Raw genomic sequence first — 15,939 nt, forward strand, 5'->3', positions numbered from 1 at the left:
CCTATAAAAGCTGCAGACAGCAGATATACATGTGCATATCTGTGTATAAACTTTTGGAAATTTTTATTAAAATGTAGGTTGTTAGATGTCCCCCAGTGACAGTTCTGCTATAATACGCACATATACAGATGTTGGAGGAAGACAATTGGCTGCGGAAACCTTCCAGTGGACACGGCAGATCCGTTTGCTATTTTAAGGCTGTCTGTTTATACCTCACCAAGGGACTGGCCACTCCATGGCAACCACATCTAAACTCCTAAGTAAGGAGATCCAAATACATGGGAACCCTAGCATAGCCATACAAAATTATGGCTCGCTGAGCCATGATAGCGTATGGCCTGCATCATTGGTAGAAGTGGGACTGTAAACACGATTGTTTTCAGAGCCATTTAATTAGTGTTCAACTTGTGAGAGACTGTCTCACAAAGACGCTTGCCGCATGGCCGTGCGCATAACCATCTGCACACATCACTATTGTATTTCTATTTGAATATATACATGTGTAATTGGTTCTTTTGAAGGAATACATGTGTCTGATTGGCTGATTATGAAGCCACCTTCCTTTGTTATTCATGGTTATAGTATAAATAAAAGGAGCTGGCTATTCTCTGGAGGATTCTGCCAAGCTCAAGGCGATACCAGCATCTGTGTTACTTTGAGAAATACAAGCGCGCTTCCCCAGCATTATACAAGAGCTGTTTTTATGCTTTTAAGCACAAAGAAATTTGCTTATAGGGAGAAGCGTAAAATTTCCCAGTCACTTATGTAGGGAGATTTGTTTCATCCCTGTGTATCTGGGGCTGTTCACTTCACTGGGTATAGCAAAGGGTTTACATGCACTTTAAGACTTAAGAAAACTTGCAGAGCTTCACCTGTTGGCTGCAATTGGTAAATATACTAAAGACAAAACCCAGATGTGAGAAGGTACTGAAAGAATGTGCAGAGAGTACAGGAGTGCATGTTTGGGGCGATCTTAAAAGCACAAGTTTCTCTCAGCACAGGGACATGACTGACATTCAATGAGAAGCATCCCTCCGGTGGCTTAGGTTTTTAGTCAAAATCCATAGTTTTCTGCCCCTCTATACCCCTGCAGCAGCGATTCTGGTTTTGCAGTGCAGACTATGAATACGAAGCTTCCATGAATAAAAGTTGCTCTATGATTGAAGTAGACCCCATTCATTCACTCCTTTTAAAACACTTTTCAATAATGAAAGCTATAGTACAGAGCTTATGAAAGGAGGGAGGGGGGTAAAAAGGGCAGATAGTCAGCACTCTTGATAAGTACCTATGACAGATGCTACAGCTGTATAAACCCCAGCAGCATTACTGCTGTGGAGATATGGGGCAGAAGCCTCTGGATGTCAACTGACAGCAGACACCAGCACAGGGAACACCAATTAACTGCAATAAGAAAAGAAAAAAAATCTTGGGCTTTATAGGGTGTTGCATTGTAGATTCTGCTAAGCACAATATTTTCTAGACTTCTCCATTCTGCAATGGAGTTGGGTGCTGATGATGCAACTTGTGGTCATGAGTCAGTGATTGAAGAGATGCCTTGTAGGACCTAGAAGAAACGCCAAGCATAATGGTGGCAGCATCAGACAGCAGCAATGGTGGAGGACCACCAAATGACAGGCAAGTATTCAAAAATGTGCAAGGATGCTGTCACACATTGTGGCAAAGATCACCTGCACACAGTGGTGTTTATCATAGCTTTAACTTCGCCGCAGAACTAAACCGATGCGACTGGTAGTAATGCACTTTAAATGGAATACCAACTTCATACTAATTCTGTAGCATTTAAAGCCTTCATGAAACTAATTTCCAACAGGATCATTTTAAACATTTATACCAACTCAAATAGACTCATTTAAAATACAGCTACCCAAATAAATCTTCCATGGCAGCAGTGTTGCTTATCAGCATCCATGGTTCTGGAAGGAGAGCATTTGAGAGTGGAGGCAGTTGTTGCTCATGGCTCTGTGGCAGCATATGAGGAGACAGCTGATGCTCTAGCCTAAAAAAACAAAGATAATAAACAGGTGTAAATCCATCCTGAAAAGGAGAGAACATTTTAAAGCAATTGTAAAGGTAGTTATTTTTTAAAACAAAAAGTTATACTCACCTGCTATGTACAATGGTTTTGCACAGAGCAGCCCCGGCTTTTTGGGTCCCCTGCTGGCGGTTCCGGCTTCTCCCCCCCCCCCCCCCCGTCGAAATGCCCCAATGGCAAATCTCTTGCCACGGAGGCTCCCGAGCATTTGTCTATTCACACATTGAGCGCAGCTCAACCCCACCCTCTGATTTCTCAATGTTGGCTTACTGGCTGTGATTGACAGCATCCGGAGCCAACAGCTCCCGCTATGTGAGCCAATGAGACCTGCTCTTATGCAGGTCACTAAAACAAGATGAGGAATGCATTGAGGAAAAAAAAAAAAAAAAACACTGCCTTTGGAATCACCCTCACCTTGTAAATCCACCCAATTAGTTTAAATGGTAAAGAAATTTAGAACATTTCTGTATAAACCAATAAATCACATTTGGTTCTCAGCAGCACATGGCTCTTCCCAGTGAATGGCTGTGCAGGAAGGGGGTGTCAGGACAAGTTCCCAGCATAGATAGAGAACTGACTACGGGGTGTTTGGTTTAGTGTGGTCAGTTTTTAATAGTAATGCAGAGGGACCGACAGGAACACAAAGGATGCAATACAAACAGGATACTTTTTCATACAAGTACATGGTACAGTAGGAATATGAAATGTTGGGTTCACATATTCTTCAAAGCCTCTTAGCAGTACAGCCATGGTAAATGCCATTGATACTCTTAAGCTGGACAAAAAATTACTAAAACCACATTTCTTTCAATGAAAATGGCAGCTCTTGAGCTCTCACCACCCCTGAGCATTATATACATGGAATGAACGACACAAGAACCATTAAGGCCCATTCATTTTGAACAGACTGTCAAACACCAGCACTATTTTTCATCAGCCACATTGGGGAAGTCAAAGCCTGATTTGAGCATTGAAGTGCCATTTCACATAAATATCACTACACATACAATGCCCTGTCAGAATATTTGGTGTTAAGAGAATATATACATGCATAATTGTAAATATAGGAGAAATTTGAGTTCATAGCTAATAGACATTGCCATTGTTTTCTGTCTTACGAGACTACGTTTGTACCCTCTCCCAGGTTGTAATTCAAAGAGTTAGACACTTAGTAAAAAACAAGAAGGGGAAATTCCACAGACTATCATTTAGAGAATAATTTTTCAAGTGAACTTACAAACCTAAAAAGTATTTTCAGAACAAACCATGTAACAAAAGGGGCTTATTCTAATACGACCAAATGAAACGTATTATAATATTACTCAAGTACAAGTAATGTATTAACCTAAGGTATATAGTATTATATTGAAATAATTCTATACATAAACGAATAATGTCATATTAAATGTTGTCAAATACTATTTTTTTTATAATAGTACAGTGTATCTGAATTGGTCACATAAATCAGTTTACCACATATACATTTTAAGGTTGCAAATATGGTATCCTATTTAAATGGGAAGGTTCATGAATAACTTATGCTATCTTTAGAATAACTACTTCACTTTCATGGCATTTTCAACCTCAGTTAATTGTGTGGGGTAAACTTTTTCACTCAAATCTAAGCTAGTTGCCAAGTTTGCTGGGAATATTGACATGTAATTGTCAACCAACACAATTAATGGCGTTTCACCAAGCTGAGGTCAGAAGGTTATGTCAATAACATTAAAAGTAATTTCTGATACGCAACAATAAAAAAAAAAAAAAAAAAAAAAAAAAAAAAAAGAAGATACAAGCTTACCTTAAAAGGGCCAAGTTGCCAAAAGTTAACAATGAGCTATTAAAAGACTTGGAAAAAATAAAATTAACACGAGGAGATTAAACTGGCTATAAAAGAAACCCCACTAGGAAAAAGTCCAGGACCAGACTGTTTTACGATTAAATACTATATAAAAAAACAAAAAAAAAAAAAAATTCCAAGAACTGATCCCAAAGCTATATGAAAACTTGAAAAATATAGGAGAAAAAGAATTATACCCAAGGAGGGAAAAGATAAAACGAATTGTTTGAGTTATAGACCTATTGACTTACTAAATGCTGGCACAAAAATATATGCAAAAAATCATAGCTACTAGGATAAAAAATAAAAAATTTTCATACCACTTTGGATAAACCCTGACCAGACTGGTTTCCTTCCCAGGTAGAGAAGGACAGGACAATAACAAAAACAATCTTGTTACGCAAGAAGTCCAGTGAATCCCCAGCTCTACTCCTGTTAATAGATGCAGAGAAAGCATTCAACAGGATAGACTGGGGATTCATGATGGACACATTGAGACACTTAGGCATGGGACCAAAAATAATGAAGTGGATAGAAAACCTATACAATGGTCCAACAGCAATGGCGAAGGTCAACGGGAGACTATCACATGTGTTTGAGATGTTTAATGGAACACAAGGTTGCCCGCTTTCCCGTACGTTATATGTACTGTCAATGGAACCCTTTTTGGCGACACTCCGAAACAATCAAGGACGTAGGAGGGGTAAGAGTTGGAGAAAAAGCACAAAAATCAGGGAATACGTGGACGATATAATGTACATAACTAACCCAAGAGTGACCCTACTAAATATAATGAAGTGAAAGATTATGAAGAACTTTCAAATTTCAAAATAAACCCAATAAAAACAGATCTTAAATATCAGACTAGAGAAAAGAGAAGCCCAGATCCTCCAGAGAGAAATTCCATTTACATGGGTTGAAGAACTAAAAAAACCTGGGAATTAAATTATCAACGGTAGAAAAAATATACTCGGCAAATTATATTCCATTAATGAAATTAAGGAAGATGTAAAAAAAAAAAAAATTTCAGTACACAACCAATATCATGGATTGGAAGAGTTAATATGTTTAAAATATTACCAAAAAGCTACAAAATTTCAGATGTTACCAATTGGGATCCCACAGTTTTCTCAAGGTAATAAAAACAATGTTGATAAAATACATTTGGCAAAATAAAAAGCCGAGAATTAAATTTGCACAAATCACAATGAAAAGGAGACACAGGATTGGCAACACCAGACATAAACCAATGTTATAAAGCAGTAGTTTTAACACGATCGAGTGGACAATTGGAAACGGTGAAAAAAAACATGGGTGGAGACTGAAAACACTAAGACCACACTGCACAAAAATATATGGATATCACAAAAGTTTAGAGTTATGGATTTTGAAGCTCATGGTTTGACTAAAAATGTTTAAAGTTTGGGACATAATACACCGGAAAAAAGAATGGGTATATAATTCACTGTTAGACTTTACGGGAACTCTTTATACCAGGGAATGAGATATTTGCTGCTTACGAGATAGAAAATCGTGCAGTTTCTGAGGTGCCAAGATAACCATATTTAGATCCCAAAGTCAAAAAGGAGATACACTGTACCAAGGTCTTCCAGTAGGAAGCCAGCAGTCTCAAATAAGATGGACAGCACGGAAACTTGACCCTTGATAGTACCAAGAACCAAATGATCATGGAGAATTTCCTGGGATAATTTTTTTTGATGACAGACATTGCACAAATTAGACTTCCCATCTTAGCATTGAGGGGATCACCAGCTCAGGATACCTCCTGTATCAAAGCCTGGGCTTCAACAGCTATGCCACTAAAAGCCAGTGACTAATGCAGGATTGCAAACTGGTTCTTAGGACAGAAGACCTGGGCAATCTGGAAGAACAGTGTTATCCAGGAATATGATCAGGCTAGAGTATCACAGCCATCTGGGAAGCCCAAGGTATAAGAATCAATGGCATGCCTTCCATCTCAAACCTGCAAAGTAGGGATGAGTCGAGCACCCCCCAGTTCGCGTGTTCTGGTGCGAACTGAATAGGCAGAAAAAAATAAAAATAAATAAAATTTAAGTTTACTGGCAATTTCTTTTCCTGTAGTCTTTCAGGACAGCCACTAAGAGGTAGTCTCCTCTTCCTCTAGAAAACACTGCGCCAGCCCATAAATTCTTACTTCTCCTGCCTGACCTCAGTTTTTTCAAGATCACCTCCGGCCAGCTGGGGAGACACGAACACATTAACATACATGCCATTATGCTCTATTCTGGTCTTTTTCAAAATCCCCCCAAAGTTGGAATGGGGGGGGGGGGCGGGTCTGCTGCCAATTGCTTGAGAAAAAAAAAACATTCCCTTTTTGGCCAATGTGGAGCCACTAGAATCAGATGCGTTTTCTAGTTGAAACTCTCAGAACTGCCGGTAACAATGCCGGAGGAGGGAAGGCATAACATATCCTGAATTGCCAGTTCTGGGTTAACACATCCACCCCCAGTGCTCCCTCCCCTCCGTTTAGGGAGAAAAAAAAAAAAAAAAAAAACAGGGGGTTTTCACATTCTCTTGACACGAAAGGTCCACTTCTGGGGGTCCCCATTTTTTGGATGAGAGAGGGAGAGAGGGGGAGAGGGGGAGAGGGGGGCTCGGCCCAGCTCAGAATGTCTGTTGCTAGGGCCAGCAGGACTCCGCTTCTTGTGCCGCCCCGCTTGTTTGGCCGAAGAGTTGTCCGACCGCACCTGGACATGGTGACCCTGGAGTTCTTTCCTGAAGAACCTGAGGGCTAGAGAAGGAGAAAAAGGAGAAAAAGGAGAAGAAGGAGAAGAAGGAGAAGAAGGAGAAGAAGGAGAAGAAGGAGAAGAAGGAGAAGAAGGAGAAGAAGGAGAAGAAGGAGAAGAAGGAGAAGAAGGAGAAGAAGGAGAAGAAGGAGAAGAAGGAGAAGAAGGAGAAGAAGGAGAAGAAGGAGAAGAAGAATAATTCCACCACCAGAGTTTACCTGATAAGGAACGTGTACTAAAAAGTGTCTAGGTCCCTCTGATCCCACACCCTTAGTACAAATGTCTGCAGGGGACGAAATTGCAGTCCTGCCCACTGCACTGCTGGGAGGGTAGAGGTTAGAAGGCCCAGTGTCGACACTAGAGACCTGCCAGCTGTACTGAAGAGAGGCAACCGCTCTGTCCAGTTTCAGGATTTTCTCCATTAGGAGAAACTCAACTGGATGCACTGTAACCCCACCCAGGTCTATTGCTAAACTGAGAAATCTCTGGAGGCACGTCCTTTATTTAATAATGTCCCGCAATGTAAATTCATCTTCGATGACAGCACCGGACAGACCCAAAAAAAAACCCTGCAACAACTCCACCTCCATGGGAGGCTCCTACAACTGACACTTCTTTGCTATGACAGCTGTTATATAGTTGAGGGTGGGGCCACCTAGTGACGCAAAAGGGTGACCCTGCCCCCTCGGATGCCACATGACGTCAGAGGAAGGCAGGGTCACTGCCCTCAGCTATACAACAGCTTTGGCTCTTTACTCTGGCTAGGTTTCTGGTTTTTCCTTGAAGGAGCATGACCACCACTGCTGTGACATCCAGCTGAAAGCTGTTAGTACTCTCCAGTCAGGGCACCCAGCATTTTAGGGACTGCTATATCAGTCAAAGTTCTAGAAAGGCAGGGACAATATCGTCTTTGGTGCCAAAGATATTAGTTTGTTCAAGGACTGGACAGACATGTCCTCAATATATTGCACTGAAGGAGTCGAGCTGAACTGGACAAATGAGACTGCCTTGGAGGTTACCCACTGCTCCAGAATGCTCATGCAGAAGCAAAGAGTTGGGCAACTCCTGAACTGCAGAGAGTCAGAGCAAAAATAAGTTTTTTACGGGGAAGAGACATTGTCTTAACCACTTAAGGACCGCCGTATTGCCATTATACGTCATCAGAATGGCACAGGCAGGCACAAGCACGTAGATGTACGTGCCTGCCTTCCAGCGGGTGGGGGGTCCGATCGGACCCCCTCCCGCTGGATACGGCGGTCCATTTCCCTCCAGCAGAGATCCGTGATGAGGGGATGGCCGTTGGTTTCTGGCCACCCCCTCTCGATCGCTCCTGGCCAATGACAAACTTCCTCCCACTGTGTATTGTTTACACAGGAAGGAGGAAGTGATGTCATTCTCCTCGGGGCGGTCTTTTTGACCAGACTACGAGGAGAAGACTAATAGTAAGTGTGCACCAACACTACACTGACATGTAGGTACACACAGGTACACAAACCCCCCCCCCCCCCCAGTCAGTGTCACTGATTGAATTGATCATTTCTTTACTGATCAATGCATTCAGTGTCAGTTGTAAAAGTAAAAACTGTCAGGGCAGTTAGTGTTAAGTCCAGGGTAGCCCCCATCACCCCCAATAAAGATTTAACCCCCTGATTGCCCCTAGAGTTAACCCTTTCACCCCCTTTTGCCACTGTCACTAAGCGATCATTTTTCTGATCGCTGCATCAGTGTCGCTAGGTAGCTAGTTATTTTTTTTAGGTTCACCGCCAGGTTTTTATAGCGCTAGGTACCCCGATATACTACCCAATAATGGTTTTAACCCCCTGATTGCCCCTAGTTAACCCTTTCACCAGCGATCACAGTATAAGTGTCACTGGTGACGCTGGTTAGCCAGTTAGTTATTTAGGTTCCCCGTCAGGTTTTTATATAGCGCCAGGGACCCCCATATACTACCTAATAAAAATTTGAACCCCCTGATTGCCCCTAGTTAACCCTTTCACCACTGATCACTGTATAAGTGTTACGGGTGACTCTGGTTAGTTTGCTTTTTATAGCATCAGGGCACCCACCATTTATTACCCAATAAAGGTTTAACCCCCTGATCACCCGGCGGGTGATATCAATTAGGTTTTAGGGTCAGGGTCTGCGTCGCCCCAGGCAGCGCTAGGTTAGTGCCAGTACCGCTAACACCCACGCGCAAAGCATACACCTCCCGCAGTGGTATAGAATCTGAACAGATCAATATCTGATCTGATCAGATCTATACTAGCGTCCCCAGCAGTTCAGGGTTCCAAAAAAAAACGCATTGTTAGCGGGATCAGCCCAGATACCTGCTAGCACCTGCATTTTGCCCCTCTGCCCAGCCCACCCAAGTGCAGTATCGATCGATCACTCACTTACAAAACACTAAACACATAACTGCAGCGATCGCAGAGTCAGGCCTGATCCCTGCGATCGCTAACAGTTTTTTTGGTAGCATTTTATATTTAAATCCGGAAGGCAGTGCTTGGTTTTCGGGGTCCCGTACGTGGCTAAGCTCCCAAAAAGTCCCCCACATGTGGTATCCCCGTACTCGGGAGAAGCAGCAAAATTTATTTTGGGGTGTAATTTGACTTATGCCCATAGCATGTGTGAGCAATATATCATTTAGTGACAACTTTGTGCAAAAAAAAAAAAGTTTGTAATATTCCCGCAACTTTTGGCAAAATATAAAATATTCCATGGACTCAACATGCCTCAGTAAATAGCTTGGGGTGTCTACTTTCCAAAATGGGGTCATTTTGGGGGGGTTTTGTGCTATTTTGGCATTTTATGGCCTTCGAAACTGATAGGTAGTGAGGAGTTAAATCAAAAATTTGCACCCTTAGAAATCCTGAAGGTGGTGATTGGTTTTCGGGGTGCCGTGCGCAACTAGACTCCCAAAAAGTCCCACACATGTGGTATCCCCATACTCGGGAGAAGTAGCGGAATATATTTTGGGGTGCAATTCCACATATAACCATTTTTTTTTTGTCATTATTCAATCCCTTAGGACAAAAAAAAATAAAAAATATTCAATGGGCTCAACATACCCATCAGCAATTTCCTTGGGGTGTCTACTTTCCAAAATGGGGTCATTTGGGGGGGGGGGGGGGTTTGTACTGCCCTGCCATTTTAGCACCTCAAGAAATGAGTTAGGCAGTCAAATTAAAAGCTGTGTAAATTCCAGAAAATGTACTCTAGTTTGTAGACGCTATAACTTTTGCGCAAACCAAAAAATATACGCTTGACATTTTTTTTACTAAAGACATGTGGCTGAATAAATTTGGCCCTCAATGTATGACTAAAATTTAGTTTATTCGATTTTTCTTATAACAAAAAGAAGAAAATATATATTTTTTCAAAATTTTCGCTCTTTTTCCATTTATATCGCAAAAAATAAATATAAAAAAAAAAAAAAAAAAAAAAAAAAAAAAAAAAAAAAAAAAAAATCGCAGAGGCAATCAAATACCATCAAAAGAAAGCTCTATTTGTGGGAAGAAAAGGACGCAAATTTCGTTTGGGTGCAATATTGCATGACCGCGCAATTACCAGTTAAAGCAGCGCAGTGCGAAATTGGAAAAAGACCTCTGGTCCTTAAGGTGTTTATTGGTCCGGAGCTGAAGTGGTTAAGCAGTCCCAGATATTCCAAACAAGGAGTCTGTTCCAGAGCTGACTTTTGATGGTTAGCAACCCAGACAAAACTATGCAGGGCCTGGGCAGTCTGTGCTACAAAGTCTACCAAAACCTGAGCTGAATGTTCCCTCAGCGGGGAGTCACCTAGGTATCCCACAATGTAAATCCTGGGGAGCACAACAAGGCTAACCAGCACCAACACCTGGTTGAAAACTCAAAGTGAAGAACATAGGCCAGCTGCAAGGCCACAAACTGGAAGTGGAGGAGAGCCACAGCAAAGGAATCACTGATGTGCTGGAAAAATTACGACATGTAGGTATGCATCCTGGACGTCCAAAGACATCAGAAAGTCTGAATTAGGAAGGCTATAACAGTACTGGTGATTTGTAAATGGAAGTTCTGGTCATGACAGACATTTAGGTTCTTAAATTCCAAGATGGGGCAAATTTTAAGTTTTTGCTTAGGAACAGAAAAAGTTGAAATAGAACCCCTGGAACCATTCTGCTACCCTGGACTGTGGCAACACTGATCCAGAAGACCAACTAAGGTTGTATGCAGATCTGTTAGTGACAGGCAGGTTCAAAGTAAGGGCCCTGTCATGCAAACTAGTTTTTATTTTTATTTTTTCCTTTTTAAGACAGATCTAGTCTGAGCCACAATGTATGACTATAGGAAGGTTTACATCAAAAAAAAAAATCTGCATTTTTTGTGGACAAACATATGTAAACAGATTTGAACTGAAGATGTGTAAACTATTGCAAATTGAACACAGATGTGTAAATTGATGTAAGCTACCAGCAATCATTTTCTTCTCAACACAACGAAATACCTTATATTAAAAAACCCTAATGAACCAGAAAGGAGTCCGAGGATATGCTTGCAGTGACAAAGGCTGTTCAAAGTAATTTACCAGGGAGAAGACTGGAGTGAAATTCTAGCTTGTAGGTATTGGAAATCACCTCTGGCACCCACACTGATTCCGTTTGCCCAAATGACCATAAAAGCTAACAGATCACATTTAAAAAGCAGGCAAGACTCAAAATTTATTAGAGGGCTTAGGAGATGGAAGTCCAGGGTTTGCAGGACAGACTGGGAGACTTGTCTGGCTTTGGAGGTGGAGGCCTGTGAGTGAGTAACAAAGCAACGCCCTCAGGGATTGAGCATGCCCCCCCCCTCCCCCTCCCCGAGATGTCCTTGGTGAATGCATCCAAGGGTAACGCCAGAGAGTCATTGTCCCACAAAGGGTATGCAAAGCAAGCTAGAATACATGCAGGTTGAAGTCCAACATTTCAAAGCCAATCATGGACACCGATAAAGGAGGCTCACCTGGAAAATGAAAGTGTTAACTGGAAAATAAAATGGGTTTCCACCTGCAAGGCAATATCCTAATGTGCTAGTATGCACTGCATACTAGCACATGAAAGACTTACCTTAAGAACTAATCTCTAGCAGCATGCTTTCACTGCTGCAGAAGCTTCCATCTTCACCCGGTCTTCATTACAGGTTCGAGGACTCTGAGTGTCTGTCCTCAGTCCTCAGCAATCAGCAATCTCGGAACACCCAATAAGAGGATAGCATGCGACCGGTCTAAACTTTGTGGCATGGTCACCAATGCCAGGAGCCTGGCAGACAAGATGGGTGAACTAGTGATACTGTTGTACGAGGAGGATTTGGATTTTGTGGCAAATTCAGAGACCTGGTTCAACAGCTCTCATGAGTGGCTGGTAACCATTCAAGGGTATACCCTTTATCACAGGGATACAGACAGAAGGGAGGGGTATGCCTATATAAATCAAGAATAATGTACAAGTGAATGCGAGAGATGGCATCACTAAGGGATGAAGCTAAGGGTAAAATACTGGGAGTATGCTATAGGCCCTCTAACTGAGGGAAGACAGATCTATGTAGATGTGGCGCTAACCTCAAAATTGCAGAACCAGAATACGTGCCCAAACAAAACTACGTTGTCATCTGCTAATAGGGAAGGAGAACCATTGGGCCCCAAAGTAGAATTAATGAACTTTAGCCAAAACCTAAAATCTCAATTGTGTTAAGGTTTGTATGGTGCCCTGACCACCAGAAATTTTTCCTAATGAGCTATAAGGAATTTATATACAAACAGAGGGAAAAAAAGAAAAAAAATTACTTAGGTGTTAGAAACTCTGTATGGTGTTTATCTCACTGGTTTGTGCTAAAAAATTCAGTGTAGTTAAAGAGTGTTGATCCAAAAAGAAAAAATTATACAATTTAAAAGGTGACAGTGGATAAACAATTATAGTTCCAATATACGCAACTAGTGCGACAAAATTACAGATTATACGTACAAAAAAAATAAAAATAAAAAACTAAAAGAATGTGTGAAAAAATATTGGTGATGGAAAATATTAAATATAAAAATTCAAGTTAGACTTACCAGTAACTTGTTTTCCAGTAGACTTTCAGGACAGCCAACCGAGAGATCATGGCTCCACCTCCCACAGGAAACACCTCCTCCAGAGCTTTTAAGATATGTCTCCACGCAGCCTTCCTCAGTTTGTAGAGACTCTCCAACCCCAGCTGCAACACATAAGCGACAGTTATATCATAGTATTACAGCAAATCACATACACCACAGGGCAGGTTATTGCTGTCCTGAAAGTCTACTGGAAAACAAGTTAACGGTAAGTCTAACTTGAATTTTCCAAAACGACTTTCAGGACAGCCACCCGAGGGGGATTACCGAGACTTACTCCATTCAGGGCGGAACCTGTAAGACTTTCCTTCCAAAAGCCTGATCCCCAGCCGATAAAAGATCTAGTCTATAATGGCAGGCAAATGTCGTTAGACTTGACCAGGTCGCAGCCTTACATATCTGTTCAGGGGTAGCGCCAGCCTTCTCTGCCCAACTCACCGCTGCCGCCCTTGTGGAATGGGCCCAGACGTTCACTGGACTGACTAGCACAGGAATATGCTTCCAAAATGGTCATTCTCAGCCATCTGGCTATTGTCCCCATGGATGCCCGCTTTCCCTTTTTAGTGCCAGAAAACGAGACAAAAAAGGAGCATCCGACTGTCCAAAGTCTTTAGTGGCTTCTAAATAACTTAAAACTGCCCTCTTAACATCCAAGGTGTGGAAATCTTTCCTACCCGATGGATTAGAGCAGAATGTAGGGAGAATTAACTCCTGGGAACAATTCTGAAGTGATGTCACCTTGGGCAAAAAATTAGGGTCCGTTTTAAGGACTAACCTGTCCGGAAAAACAAAAAGAACAGCACCCTGATTGATAAAGCCTGCAACTCACTAACGCTGCGAGCTGAATGGCTATAAAAAAAATAAAAAAAAAAGAAGTTTTCAAAGTAATCCATCTCAGGGAGACAAAGGTTCAAATGGCCCCTTGGTTAGGGCCTGCAGGACAGTGTATAGGTCCCAACCCGGACAGCTTCTAGATACTACAGGCCTGGAGCGAGAAAGCCCCAAAAAAAAAAAAAAAAAAACTAATTATTAAGGGGTCCGATGCCAACGGCTTTTCCAGAAAAACCCCTAGCGTGGCCACCTGACCATTAGGGTACCGATTGCTAACTTATTAGCACCTTCCTGTAGGAATTCCAGAACCAAAGCAATTCATTTCGGTGACCTAGCTGAAGTCCTGCACCAGGAGTTAAAGCGGAGGTCCACCCTAAAGTGGACCTTCCGCTCATCGGAACCCTCCCCCCCTCCGGTGCCACAATCGTCACCTTTCAGGGTGGAGGGGGGTGCAGTTACCTGGATAATCCAGGTAACTGCACCCACTTCCGGGATAGCTCTCTGCAGAAAGGGGCGCAACTTACGCCCCTTTCCGCAAGTGCCCGCCCCTTCCCGCAAGTGCCCCGCTGCCTGCTGGGAAACACACAGATCCCAGAGGCAGCGGGGAGCGTCCTTATTGCGCAGCGCGATTCGCGCATGCGCAATAGGGAACCGGGAAATGAAGCCGAAAGGCTCCATTTCCTGATTCCCATACCCAAGATGGCGGCGGCAGGACCCGACAGACGACCTAGAGATCGGCTTTGGGTGCCAACATCGCGGGCGCGCTGGACAGGTAAGTGTCACTATTTTAAAAGTCAGCAGCTGCAGTATTTGTAGCTGCTGGCTTTTAAAAAAAAAAAAAAAACACACGCGGAGTCCCGGTGGACTCCCGCTTTAAACACCTTCCTGTATTCAAAATAAATTGCCCTGGTAACTTTTTTCCTACTGTACAAGGTAGCAACCAGCCTGTCTGAGAAACCCTTCCTCTTGAAGAGCTGTTCTTCAGAAACCAAGCCATGAGCCTTAGTTTTTCTAGGTCTTGGACTAGAGGGCCCTGCTGGAGAAAATCTTGTCTTAGGGGGGAGATGCCGGAATGGTCTTTGTTGCATCTGAAGAAGGGCCGAGAACCATGGTCGTTTGGGCCAAAAGTGGGTGATCAGAATTACCTCTGCATCTTCTTCCCTGATCTTCCCCAACACCCGCGGAATCAATTGAAACAGGGGAAAGGCATAGACCAGACGAAAATTCCAGCTGTGTGCCAAGGCGTCCACTCCCAAAGACCTCTCATGCCTGTTCAGGGAGAAAAACAGAGGGACCTGGGCGGCAAAGATCTACCTCTGGCTGACTCCATCTCTCTCCAATCAGTCTGAAGACTTCTGGATTAAAATGCCACTCTGCCTCTAGAATGTGGTTCCTGCTGAGAAAGTCTGACAGGATCTGGACGTGTTGCTTTCGAACTACATCTGCGAAGGCCCACATTGCCTTCTCCACTGCCTTCAATTCCTTCCAGTTTGAGGACCTCTGTGCTTCTATGGACCATTAACCTCCCTGGCGGTATGATTCAGTCTGGAATAAGGTGCTGAAAGCGGTACAATTATTTTGCATGGAAATCTGGCTTTTATTTTGTAGTCCTGTAATTCTTAGGAATAACGCTCTGAAATCTCTTCAAACCAGAGTCTAGCGGACATCCCGGGTATGATAAAGTTTATAATATAATAAAGAATAATAAAAATTATTCAATAATGTAATCAAATCCAAAAAAAATGAAAAAGGGACATGTTTTGGTTGCTATGGACAATCTCCAAATTCCAAGCAGTATAAAACAGTATTTATAATATAAAAGTGCATGCAGGGCATTGCACAAACCACTAGGGACAAAGGGGGTGTGTATTTTTTACTACAGCACTGTAATCTGTAAGATTACAGTGCTGTGTGTGTTTTGTGTCTTTTTACATTTTTGAATTTGCCGCCGTTCTCCGCTCCCGTGCGTCGTAACGTCGCAGGGAACGGAGCTCGGCGGCATTCGGCACTGTGAATCGAGCGCAGGACAGCTCGATCACACAGCGCGGCGGACATCGCTGGATCCAGGGGACAAGGTAAGCAACGTTACCTGTGTCCTCCCCTGCATCGAGCGGTGCAAGCCCGAGTCTGGCTCGGGGTTACCGCTATTGTAATTAAAATTCCAACCCGAGCCAGACTCGGGATTACCGCTAAGGAGGTTAACCCTGGACCCACTGGTCAATGTCCCCAATACCAACATCACCTTCCTGATGGGTCGGGGCTGGTTGCATTGTAACTGCGCTACCCCCTGGACCAGCTTCTTTTCTTCCAGCAGGAAGATCTTTTGGTCTATGGAGCGGATTCG

The 15,939-nt window shown here is 42.9% G+C and overlaps 1 protein-coding gene across 1 annotated transcript in view; it reads right to left on the minus strand.

Annotated features, from left to right (window-relative positions):
- LOC143962862 (oocyte-specific histone RNA stem-loop-binding protein 2-like) overlaps positions 1-15,939 on the minus strand; it is an 81,303-nt gene that overhangs the window by 44,914 nt on the left and 20,450 nt on the right. The window contains exon 2 of the mRNA XM_077472338.1: positions 1,886-2,017. Coding sequence (XP_077328464.1) covers positions 1,886-2,017 — 132 coding nt within the window. The remainder of the gene's footprint in view (positions 1-1,885; positions 2,018-15,939) is intronic.

Source organism: Lithobates pipiens, unplaced genomic scaffold, assembly GCF_037356315.1.
Source record: "Lithobates pipiens isolate NorthernLeopardFrog02 unplaced genomic scaffold, aLitPip1_a1.2 Scaffold_8, whole genome shotgun sequence".
NCBI classification, from domain to species: Eukaryota; Metazoa; Chordata; class Amphibia; order Anura; family Ranidae; genus Lithobates; species Lithobates pipiens.